Consider the following 13,074-nt stretch of genomic DNA (forward strand, 5'->3'; position numbering starts at 1 on the left):
TATTGCCTTGTGTCTTGTTATTCTGTTACCAAAAACCCACATATCTTTAAGATATTTTCTAATTTCTCTCCCTCATGAGGAGGGAGGATAATGAAAGTTCACAGAAGTAACAAGTAAAGGCAGACCTACCAATTAGTTAGTTTATGATTTATTAAGTGATTAAAACGTATCATTCTGTTACCAAATTGACTGCAACTGAATTGGCTACATTGGGAATTCATAGGGTCACCTGCTACTGTCCTCCCTTCCACTGGCATACTGTTATGTTCAGCTCATAACTGTTTTCTTTCCCTCACGAGGAGGTGAGGAGGTCAAAGCAAGAGTGTGAAAACAGTCTCGACAACCCCACCCTCTCTCTCTCCCTGTCTCTCTTCTCTCCATTTAATGTCACCTCTTCTGGCTCTTCAGGGCCCTACAGTGTGACCATTTTACTCGCATATGCACCTAATTCTAGCTTTAATACCTCAAATATTTTTAATTGTGCTCCTAAATTTCTTTTGCGCCTACATTTTTCAACTTAGGCACAGACTTGCTCCTTGCAAAAAAGGTCAACGTAGAGCCCTGTGCTTACTGACACCTACCCACGAGCCCCCTCTCTTTCCATTTATTGTAACCAGCCCTCTCACCCACTGAGCACCGACCGACACCGGACATCCATGGATGTTGAAAATAGTGATGGGGGGAAAAAATCAATACAGTTACATATCGGGATATTATTTTAGATGACATATCGTATCGTTTTGACAATATTGCAGTATTAATTTTGCGCTAGTTGGCTGTAGCTGCACCAAAACTCCAGTATAGCTCGTTCTCTATCTTTTTTTAAATAAGGAGCCAATTTGTTTTCAGCACTTTTATTTGCATGACTGAACAAAACTTGTTGTTATGGCTCTCTCTTGTCCCTCTGCAGCAGACATGGTGAACAATATGTTTGGAACATTGAATAGCAATAAAATTACAGTATCGAAACGCAATACATACAGAATCGTGAGAATCTTGAGAATCACAATACATATCGTATCGGCACATAAGTATCATGATAATATCGTATCTAGAGGTCCCTGGCAATTCCCAGCCCTAGTTGAAAAGTAGTTGAAATTTGACGTCTGTCATAGACGTCTGTTTCATAAGTTTGGACAGTACAGTGCAGTAGAGCACAGGACATGTCATACAATCTGTTTTTCATAAAAACATACAGCTGTGCTGGAGGCAGGTCGTACAAATGAGTACTGCCCACCTGTCCTGCTGCTTCCACACTGGCAGCTATACACACACACACACACACACACACACACACACACACACTGTTGGAATCTGCAGCTGCATAAGGTGTGAGTGGATGTGGATACATTTACATCAGGTGGGACAACTTTCTTGCCAGGATGCTCCACCTATCATGTTAAATTACCATTTCTGTGTATGCATTGTAAAGACAAGAAAGATAGATTAGTAACATGAAGCAAGTATTCGTTAATCTTCACCCCTGGCTATTTCCAATGAACTTCCACTTGAATGTTTAAGCTGTCTTATCTCTTATCCAGTGTTGGGGAATAGTACTTTTAAAGGTAACTTGTTAATGTTACTTCCATTAAAAGTTACTTGTTACGTTACAACGTTACTTACTGTGGAAAGTAACTTGTTACATTACTTTTGCGTTACCAAAACCAAAAACCACTTTGAAGATGCCTTGCGCATGTTGGTAATTCTTATGCTATTTCCTTAACACTAGAAAAGCCGGGTCTCGATACCCCCGTACGCTACCTAAGCCAATGACATGTCTTCTTGAATTTAACATTCTAACAGTCTAACAAATACATTTCATATAGGCCTATGCCTATCGTAAAGAAGTATCATTTGGTTGTGTTTATGAAGGTCTTAAGTAACAATAGAATATGAAAGAAAATGTATTTCAAAGAACACAATAGCATTTTCATTAGTTTATGTAACTGTAGGCTATATGCAGGCTACAAACGAAAAACCACTAAAACACCACAATTCAAGTGTTAAAATCCATTAAATAAACAACATCACAGAGATAATTCATTATACATCTGTTAAAGGCAGGTCTTAAGAAAACATTATGAAACTAAGTGTTGCGAGTACACGTATGGAATCGCGTGCACTTATAGAATTGCAAAATAGTTATATTTTGAAATAGCGCTCAAGTGGTCGTTTTAAAGAGTTCTTTGGCAAGGATAAGTGATTTGGAAAATGCAGAATCTGCTCTTTCTCTATATACAGTGAGGGGAAAAAAGTATTTGATCCCCTGCTGATTTTGTAAGTTTGCCCACTGACAAAGAAATGATCAGTCTATAATTTTAATGGTAGGTTTATTTGAACAGTGAGAGACAGAATAACAACAAAAAAATCCAGAAAAACGCATGTCAAAAATTGTATAAATTGATTTGCATTTTACTGAGGGAAATAAGTATTTGACCCCTCTGCAAAACATGGCTTAGTACTTGGTGGCAAAACCCTTGTTGGCAATCACAGAGGTCAGATGTTTCTTATAGTTGGCCACCAGGTTTGCACACATCTCAGGAGGGATTTTGTCCCACTCCTCTTTGCAGATCTTCTCCAAGTCATTAAGGTTTTGAGCCTGACGTATGGGAACTCGAACCTTCAGCTCCCTCCACAGATTTTCTATGGGATTAAGGTCTGGAGACTGGCTAGACCACTCCAGGACCTTAATGTGCTTCTTCTTGAGCCACTCCTTTGTTGCCTTGGCCGTGTGTTTTGGGTCATTGTCATGCTGGAATACCCATCCACGATCCATTTTCAATGCCCTGGCTGAGGGAAGGAGGATCTCACCCAAGATTTGACGGTACATGGCGCCGTCCATCGTCCCTTTGATGCGGTGAAGTTGTCCTGTCCCCTTAGCAGAAAAACACCCCCAAAGCATAATGTTTCCACCTCCATGTTTGACGGTGGGGATGGTGTTCTTGGGGTCATAGGCAGCATTCCTCCTCCTCCAAACACGGTGAGTTGAGTTGATGCTAAAGAGCTCCATTTTGGTCTCATCTGACCACAACACTTTCACCCAGTTCTCCTCTGAATCATTCAGATGTTCAGTGGCAAACTTCAGACGGGCCTGTATATGTGCTTTCTTGAGCAGGGGGACCTTGCGGGCGCTGCAGGATTTCAGTCCTTCACGGCGTAGTGTGTTACCAATTGTTTTCTTGGTGACTATGGTCCCAGCTGCCTTGAGATCATTGACAAGATCCTCCCGTGTAGTTCTGGGCTGATTCCTCACCGTTCTCATGATCATTGCAACTCTACGAGGTGAGATCTTGCATGGAGCCCCAGGCCGAGGGAGATTGACAGTTATTTTGTGTTTCTTCCATTTGCGAATAATCGCACCAACTGTTGTCACCTTCTCACCAAGCTGCTTGGCGATGGTCTTGTAGCCCATTCCAGCCTTGTGTAGGTCTACAATCTTGTCCCTGACATCCTTGGAGAGCTCTTTGGTCTTGGCCATGGTGGAGAGTTTGGAATCTGATTGATTGATTGCTTCTGTGGACAGTTGTCTTTTATACAGTTAACGAGCTGAGATTAGAGTGTGCTCCTAATCTCAGCTCGTTACCTGTATAAAAGACACCTGGGAGCCAGAAATCTTTCTGATTGAGAGGGGGTCAAATACTTATTTCCTCATTAAAATGCAAATCAATTTATAACATTTTTGACATGCATTTTTCTGGACTTTTTTGTTATTATTCTGTCTCTCACTGTTCAAATAAACCTACCATTAAAATTATAGACTGATAATTTCTTTGTCAGTGGGCAAACGTACAAAATCAGCAGGGGATCAAATACTTTTTTCCCTCACTGTACATCAAAACGCCTTACCTGCTTGTGACACTGTAGGATAATTGTTGGCCTCCATTTCCCTGCCTCTGGGTCAATTCCAAGCTGCGCTGTTCATCAGATTCTTCATATACAGTTTAAAAGATACGTTTTTTACAACCAAATCCTTAGTTGTATGTAAATGGCAGGTTATAGAAGGGTCCAGACACTTTTTTTGCGATTTCACATGTTTTTGAGAAACTTACCACAAACAGCGATTAATTTCCTCATCCTCCTGAAAAAACATGAACAAATGCTCAAACAACACCCAAATATGTTATTTTAGAAACTGAAACGCTCTCAGGATAGTGATGCGGGTCTTTAGATGTTGTACACATGAAATTGTATCATTCCAAACTTTATCCGCAATGTTATATTCCATTCGTTATACATCCAGCTGTTCCATTCTCTGTTTAGCCTGCTGCTACAGGTAACTGCCAAAATAAAGGAAACACCAACATAAAGTGTCTTAATAGGGCGTTGGGCCACCACGAGCTGCCAGAACAGCTTCAATGCGCCTTGACATAGATTTTACAAGTGTCTGGAACTTCCTGTGTGGAAGGCAAGCACCTGCTTTCAATATACTTCGTATCCCTTGGCCTCCCCGTGTGGCGTAGCGGTCTAAGGCACTGCATCACAGTGCTTGAGGCGTCACTACAGACCCAGGTTCGATCCCAGGCTGTTACAGCTGGCCATGTCCTTGAGACCCATGAAGCGGCGCACAATTGGCCCAGCGTCGTCCGGGTTAGGGGAGGGTTTGGCCGGCCCGGAATTTCCTTGTCCCATCGCACTCTAGCGACACCTTGTGGCGGGCCGGGCGCTGCAAGCTGACTTCGGTCGCCAGCTGGACGGGGTTTCCTCCAACACACTGGTGCGGCTGGCTTCTGGGTTAAGCGAGGGGTAATGTACAAAAAAATGCAATACTTCGTATCCCTCATTTACTCATGTGTACAACATGTAAAGATCTGCATCACTATACTGAGAGCTTTTTTGTTTTTAAAAGGATGTTTTTTCAGAGCCCCCATACTGCACAACGAGGATAAGGAAATTAATGGCTGGTTGGGGGTCAGTTTCTCAAAGACAAGTGAAAATGCAAAAAAAAGTGTCTGGACCCTTCTATAACATGCCATTTACATCAAACATTGAGATTTGGTTGTAAAAAAGCAAAATTCTCCTTTAACAATTGATAAAATTGTCACCCATCAGACTACTGTCAATTTAATATTGTATATGATATGTGTGAAATTAGTTTCGATATAGTTTAGGTGTAGTTTTGATGGGCCCTCATCAGTTGGGGGGATTTTCATTTGTTATTTGTGCCGATAAGAAAAAGGGAAATAATGTTGTAAAAGTAACAACATGCTTATTTGAAAAAGTAATTCATGAACTGATTACTTAGTTTTTCAATTTAACGTGTTCACTTTTTTTGTGGTAACAAGTAACTTATCTGAGTACTCTAACGTGTTACATTGTCACACGTTACCCCCTTGCCTTGAAAACAGCTTCACATGGTGGCAGATTTTTTGGGGCCAGCTTTTGTGTCACGCCCTCATTTGTTGGCCCACTGTTGACACATAGATGGGAGTCCTTTCTCAACACAGCAAGGTTGAACGCCGGTGGATCCCAAGCTTGACGTGCTTGAGGGCCTGGGGGTGGAGGCAGGGGAGTTTTTCAAAGGAAAAGCAGTGCTATTCCCTCAAAATATTGGGCTTTGTTCTTTCCTCTTATGTCATTTTAATCAGATTGTGATGGCCATTGGGACAGTACAGTGCCTTCATTTACATTTACATTTAAGTCATTTAGCAGACGCTCTTATCTAGAGCGACTTACAAATTGGTGCATTCAACTTAGGATAGCCAGTGGGACAACCACCACTGGGGGAAGGGGGGTGTAGAAGGATTACTGTTAGACTATTCCAGGTATTCCTTAAAGAGGTAGGGTTTCAAGTGTCTCCGGAAGGTGGTCAGTGACTCCGCTGTCCTGGCGGCATGGGGGAGCTTGTTCCACCTTCAGAAAGTATTCGTACCCCTTCACTTATTCCACATTTTGTTGTGTTAAATTCAAAATGGATGAAATAGATATTTTTTCTCACCCACATACACACAGTACCCCAAAATGACAAAGTGAAAACGTGTCTTTAGATATATATACAGTACCAGTCAAAAGTTTGACTATTCATTAAAGGGTTTTTCTTTATTTTTACTATTTTCTACATTGTAGAATAATAGTGTAGAAATCAAAACTATGAAATAACACATGGAATCATGTAGTAACCAAAAAGTGCTAAACACATTTTCAAAGTAGCCACCCTTTGCCTTGATGACAACTTTGCACACACTTGGCATTCTCTCAACCAGCTTCATGAGGTAGTCACCTGGAATGCATTTCAATTAAAAGTGAACCATCCCACCTGGTTTGTGGCATCCCATCTGGTTTACGCTTAGTGGGACTATCATTTGTTTTTCAACAGGACAATGACCCAAAACACACCTCCAGGCTGTGTAAGGGCTATTTGACCAAGAAGAAGAGTGATGGAGTGCTGCATCAGATGACCTGGCCTCCACAATCACCTGACCTCAACCCAATTGAGATGGTTTGGGATGAGTTGGACCACAGAGTGAAGGAAAAGCAGCCAACAAGTGCTCAGCGTATGTAGGAACTCCTTCAAGACTGTTGGAAAAGCATTCCTCATTAACCTGGTTGAGAGAATGCCAAGAGTGTGCAAAGCTGTCATCAAGGCAAAGGGTGGCTACTTTGAAGAACCTCAAATCTAAAATATATTTTGATTTGTTTAACACTTCTTTGGTTACTACATAATTCCATATGTGTCACACCCCTGAGTTAATACTTTGTAGGATCACCTTTGGCAGCGATTAGAGCTGTGAGTCTTTCTGGGTAAGTATCTAAGAGCTTTCCACCCCTGGATTGTGCAATATTTGCATATTATTATTGAAATAATTCTTCAAGCTCTGTTAAATTGGTTGTTGATCATTGCTAGTCAACCAGTTTCAGATCTTGCCATATATTTTCAAGTAGATTTAAGACAAAACTGTAACTTGGCCACTCAGGAACATTCATTGTCTTCTTGGTAAGCAACTCCAGTGTAGATTTGGCCTTGTGTTTTAGGTTATTGTTCTGCTGAAAGGTGAATTCATCTCCCAGTGTCTGGTGAAAAGGAGACTGAACCAGGGTTTCCTCTAAGATTTTGCCTGTGCTTAGCTACATTCCATTTATTTTTCAACCTGAAAAACTCCTCAGTCCTTGACGATTACAAGCATACCCATAACATGATGCAGCCACCACTATGCACTAATGTGTTTTTATTGGATTTGCCCCAAACATAACACTTTGTATTCAGGACAAAAAGTGAATGGCTTCCTTCTTTTCACTCTGTCAATTAGGTTAGTATTGTGGAGTAACTACAATGTTGATCCATCCTCAGTTTTCTCCTATCACAGCCATTAAACTCTGATTATTTTAAAATCACCGTTGGCCTCATGGTGAAATCCCTGAGCGGTTTTCCTTGGCGACCCATACTTCTATGGCAACAAGGTAAACATCATCCTCTTAGTGTGACTCCGAAGTGATAATTCTGGAGAAAGATAATAGGTTCGAGCCATTTTAATATTGGGATAGTGAAGCGTGCTATGAATATGGGACCAAATACTTAACTTTTTACTACTTTATTGCACATATAAATGAATTTGTGCCAATACTTTCGATCCACTAAAATGGGGAGACTATGTACAAAACGTGCTGTATTTCTAAACGTTTCTCCTAATATGGTGAAAATACCCTCAAATTAAAACTGACAGTCTGCATTTTAACCTCATTTTTTTATTTCAAATCCAAACTTTTGGAGTATAGAGCCAAAAGAAGAAAAAATACTTCACTGTCCCAATAATTACGGAGGGCACCGTATGTACAGTATCTCGCTATTTCTGAGTAATTTTCTTCAACCTCTGTCTCGCTCTCTCTCTCGTGTGTTGGGGATTATATATTGAGCATTGCCGTTACGTTTGGAATGTGTTGCCAAAACGCCAAGGTTGATGTCAACATACTACAGGATCAAGAGGGATTCATAGAACTAGACTTGCTATGGAGGGATTATACTGTGTTTGTTGGGGAACATGGGGTACCATGGATTGCACTGTAAGGCCTATCGTTTCCCCAAGACTGAAACAGAAGCTAGGGCTGCCCTACTGTTCTGTCCCCTTGTTGTTGCTTCCAAGTGTCACTCATAATTAACACATACTTAGTCAAGTGTACTCATAATCAAGTATACGCTCAGCTCTGTAATAGCTATTAGAGCCATGCTAAAGATGCCTGTAAAGGATGATGCTGAGGATGTCTGTCTCCTGTCTCCCTCTGGTTGGCGTAATTTAACCTGTGTCCCAAATGGCACCCTATTCCCTATATAGTGCAGTACTTTTGACCAGGGCCCATAGTCAAAAGTAGTGGACTATATAGGGAAATGGTGCCATTTGGGACACATCACTTAGACTGGCTCATTGGCATCATGATGTCCTGCATAGATATTATTATTCTTTTAACTCCCACTGCCATTACCAGTATCCATGGCAACCTCTTCCCTTCTTTAAAGTCAACCACTGCAACACAAAGAACAGTACAGTAGGCCTACACTGCAGACTGTTAGACAGCAGACACTGTCCTCCACAAACACAAATGAAGTATTTTAAACTAAACGTTTAAACTGTGAAGGTGTAAATTGAGCACTGTTATTGGTGAACACTATAGTTAGGGTTGACCAGAGCTCAGTTTCAGGAACCCCAGTTTCCCTTCATAGTGGATAAAACTACATGGCTGCAAGTCTTTGTCTAGGATCAAAGCTTGGACCAAAGCTTGGCTCTTGTGATACTACACGTACTTGTACTGTCTCATACATGTATGTGGGCATGCAAGCATGTGTCTGTGTGTGTGAGACATAGAGTAGAGTTCCTCTGAGCCCCTTCAGACAGTATTCCTCGTCTGTGCTCTCACTCTGGGTAGAGGTGTTTCTGAAGGTGTCTGTCCCAGCGACTGTAATCTGAGTATGGGTGTTAGAAGAGAAAGCTGACTGCTCAGGGAGCTAACCAGATCTATCACATGCTACGTGATGAACACACTAGCCCAGGCCCACCGTGCGTCTTTGATTGGCCTCCTTGCACACTCGTCTATTGCACTTCGCTCTTCCCTAAAGGACAACAAAAATGTGAAACTGGACTGCCCTGTTGCAGCACCGGTGCTGAGTGTTGTATTTGGTTTCTTCTGCCTTATTTTCCCCTTCTGCAGAAAATGTGCATAAAGAAGTATTTCGCCCCCACCTCTCCTCCCTCTATCTTCTCCCTCCATACGCACGGCCCTTAATGATTTATGGAGAGTGCAGTGGTGCTGGAGAAGCGGCAGGGAGTGGAGGTGGTGATGGTGCAGGGATAGACAGCAGGTTGGGGCGTGTTCAGTTCCTCAACCAGACTTGTAAACGTGTTGTGTTTGGGTTGAGAAAATGACCTCACCTTGGCTACAGAGCTAAATGTTAAAATGCTCAGAAACCAGCTATTTAAGTGATGATTGCTCTGAGGGGGTCCGAGGGAAATTTCTCCTTAGTTTTTTAAAGACAGAATCTCACTAAAAAGCTAGCCTGAATATAGTCTTTAACCTGACAGACACAAAGACCTCTACGACTGGCAATCGAGCCTAGCGTGAATAGCCTATAGCTTGCCCAAAATGTATCTTGCATGTGTCTTAACAGAACAGACAGTTTGACATTTCTTTATATGCATTAAAAGTATATTGTCCCATGGTTGTTGTTGAGCATGTAGTTGCCTGTTTGGTTGTTTTCCATAGGATGGAGCATTCGGTGCCTGATGGGAAGTTAAACTAGCTTCTCTGGCAGATTTTCCGAGCACTCTGACCCTGACCCTCAGGTCACATTGGCCCCCCCTCCTCCACTCCACTCCACTCCCAATGTCTGATGGTCCCAAATAGACCAGTCTTCCACCTGGCCTCTAACTCACAGGCCCCCGATTTATCTTTACCTAGTAGAGAGGGGCTCATTTACGTCACTTCATTTTTTACATATACTTTTTATACATGTTCGGTATTAAAGTATATTAGTATTTAATTCTATGTTGAAATCAAAATAATTTAATCTAGTGGAATCAGAACCATTCATTTTTGACCTACTGTTTGATGGGGTGGCAGGTAGCTTAGTGGTTAAGAGTGTTGTGCCAGTAACCGAAAGGTCGCTGGTTCTAATCCCAGAGCCCAGAGCCGACTAGGTGAAAAATCTGTCGATGTGCCCTTGAGCAAGGCACTTAACCCTAATTGCTCATGTAAGTCGCTCTGGATAAGAGTGTCTGCTAAATGACTAAAATGTAAATGATGTTCTGCTGACCTTTTTCACCACATAGCCTACCTCATGTGGGCATATAAAAGAGGAGTGTTTGACATTGGTCTCACCTATCCGCTACAGTACACCCCACTCCCGCCTTGTACGATATCGTAATCCTGTGTTCCAGTTATCTAGCGGACATCCCAATGACCTCCAGCCAGGCCGTTTATCTCCCCCCATCCCTTCATCTCTCCCTCTGTCCGGCAGGCTGTGTAATCCCGTAGAAGGTTTGGTCGTTGATGGCAGCGGTGGGATCCGGTGTCAGTCAGACACAATGAGTGCACTGTGTTCCGACCACAACATTGTTCTCTGTGCCTGCAGGGGACAATGCAGTCCTTATAGACAAACACAGGGCAGGCAGGCAGGCCCACTGTCAGGTGCCTTTAGCCATTAGTCTGACATTGACTGGAGGAGTTGTATACAGTAAGAATAAACATCTCCTGTTTGTGGACTATTGCATAAAGATACAGTATTAGAAAGTGTTACAATATGCAGTATTGTAAAAGCTGTTTTAGGCCTTTTTGGGAATCCAATACTTTCAGTGTTTCCCCTACATTCATTTAGCAGCAGTGTGCTAAATATTTGCCATAAACTTAAAGAATGTAGAAAAGATATTGGAGCCATGTATTTATAAGATCATCTTTGAGAACTAACAACCACCAAAATAAAAACTGGACAGTCAGGGAGAATTTAAAATAAAAAAAATGTCATGGCAAAATTGATTTTTGTTATAACGTTTGAGTCACTCAGATAACATAAGAGCACGGCATAAGCCATGGCGAAATGGTAGAATTGCAGGAAATTAGCTTTCCAAATTCTGTCAGCCCTATGGCAAAATGTATCGAATTTTCAGTTGTCCAGCCAACAGGAGGGCATTACTGACATTCAGCATTGGAGCTTAGTGCGTCTCTAGCTCACATTCGTACTCCCCACACACACACTCCCAATCTCACACACACGGACATACACACATAAATACATATGAAGCCAGCTGGATGGTTTTATGGGGCAGAGTATTGGGTCAGAGATTCAGGGTAGCGTGAGGACGAGACCTATTAGCTAATGCTTAGGCCTACCGACTACTGTATGTATACCTGCTGCTGCTAGACTGGCCTTTTTATAGGCTTGTAAGGGAAGTTAATACCTTTGTTAACTCCTTGTTTGAAGTGTACATTTAATAGTACAACAACTTAAATTAACAGTGGTGAATGTTACTACATATTGAACACTTAACACACACAAAAAATGTGAACACTAAAAACAGCATTCTGTTTACATAGGTTAAGCCAATTGCAGTATGTTTAGCTTTTGTTGACAGTGACCTCTCTCTCTCTCTCTCTCTCTCTCTCTCTCTCTCTCTCTCTCTCTCTCTCTCTCTCTCTCTCTCTCTCATATCTATCATCTATATCTCTATCTCCACCAGGATTCGTCCTCAGCTGGCCCGGGAGAAGATCGAGGGATGTCACATCTGTACGTTTGTGACCCCGGGGGAGCCCCAGGTGATGCTGGGTAAAGACAAGGCGTTTACGTACGACTACGTGTTCGACATGGACTCCTGTCAGGACAGCATCTATGCTAACTGCACTGAGAAACTGATCGAGGGCTGCTTCGAAGGATACAATGCCACCATCTTTGCCTACGGCCAGGCAAGTCTCTTCATGATGGCCCTCAAAGACACCTCAACTGATCTTGGTTGATTGTTCTGACTGCATGGCCGTTTGGGCCTAAGTGTTGATATTTGCATAGGCCAGGGGTTTTTGTTGGTCAGGTCATGTGGCCAGGAAAAACTCTGGGCTATAGCAGTTGTCCCATATTCCACTAGTTTGCACTGTGCCTGACATTGTAAGGCAGTTATTGGGTATTTGTGTAGTGCAAAAGCTTATGTTGAATCACTAGTCAAAGACTGAATTGGTATCATAATCCTGCCTAACACGTGTGTGTGCGAGGTCCTGAAAACTCAATGACCCCTCCAATACTTATTAGCTCTTGGAGTGCTTGTATAGTTTTTATAAAAGCTTTCTGAGAGTATTGGGGGTGCTTCTGTCATTGCAAGCCCTCATAAAGCACTCCTAATCTACATATAGTAAGACCACCAAAGCACCCCCTCTGTCCCGCTCCCTCTCGTTTCCTACCAATTAAACAAATCATACTCTTCTCTAGCTGCCTCTTTCTTTAAGAGGTTTTTCTCTTTCTTTTTCCTGTCAGTCTGACTCTGTAGCAATGGAAATTACATTGAAGTTTGGCTTCTCTCCCCTTCACCCCGGTTGCCTTGGCGACTGAGCCTTTTTCTCTCATAGTAGGGGCTTTCTAGGACTCAGTCTGTTTGATGGGAGGGGGATTTAAATGGTGGGGGGTCTTAAGTGATGCGGTTAAGTAGGCATACACACATCTAAGATATCCATACATTTTTTATGTGAACTCCTCTTCCCCCCTTCCATTCCCCACCACCACTGCTGCAGTGATGGTGGCCTATTTATTGTCTGTCATCCATACTGTATGGACAGTAGCTACAGTGGTTGGCCCAGGCTTTAGGTAGCCTGGTTCGGCCATGCCCAGCTCTGCTCAGTTTGTCCCTGTCAGGCTGTAGAGGACATTTGGTAGAATATGTGTCTGTCTAGTATGTGCTGGGATGGGATGGGATGGACTAATCCAGTTTTAACACTTTCCCCACAGTCTGACCCCGTAAGCAGAATCAGAGGGTTCTTAACACTTGGATACAAACACAGCAGATTTAAATGAAACTTTAATTTATTTCACAGAATTAATTAATTAAACTCTTGTTATCTCTCTCTCTCTCCTCCTTGCTCATTCCCACCCTCTCCTTTCCTAATCCTTATCTT

The 13,074-nt window shown here is 42.3% G+C and overlaps 1 protein-coding gene and 1 long non-coding RNA gene across 6 annotated transcripts in view; one reads left to right on the forward strand and one right to left on the reverse strand.

Annotated features, from left to right (window-relative positions):
• The window catches only part of LOC123491983, a 30,287-nt gene that overhangs the window by 16,081 nt on the left and 1,132 nt on the right, over positions 1-13,074 (reverse strand). The window lies entirely within an intron of this gene.
• The window catches only part of LOC121531522 (kinesin-like protein KIF21A), a 63,076-nt gene that overhangs the window by 6,709 nt on the left and 43,293 nt on the right, over positions 1-13,074 (forward strand). For all 5 annotated transcript variants that reach the window (XM_045223572.1, XM_041836773.2, XM_045223575.1 and 2 more), the window contains exon 2: positions 11,658-11,880. In XM_045223572.1, the coding sequence (XP_045079507.1) occupies positions 11,658-11,880 (223 nt within the window). The remainder of the gene's footprint in view (positions 1-11,657; positions 11,881-13,074) is intronic.

Source organism: Coregonus clupeaformis, chromosome 11, assembly GCF_020615455.1.
Source record: "Coregonus clupeaformis isolate EN_2021a chromosome 11, ASM2061545v1, whole genome shotgun sequence".
Classification (NCBI taxonomy): domain Eukaryota; kingdom Metazoa; phylum Chordata; class Actinopteri; order Salmoniformes; family Salmonidae; genus Coregonus; species Coregonus clupeaformis.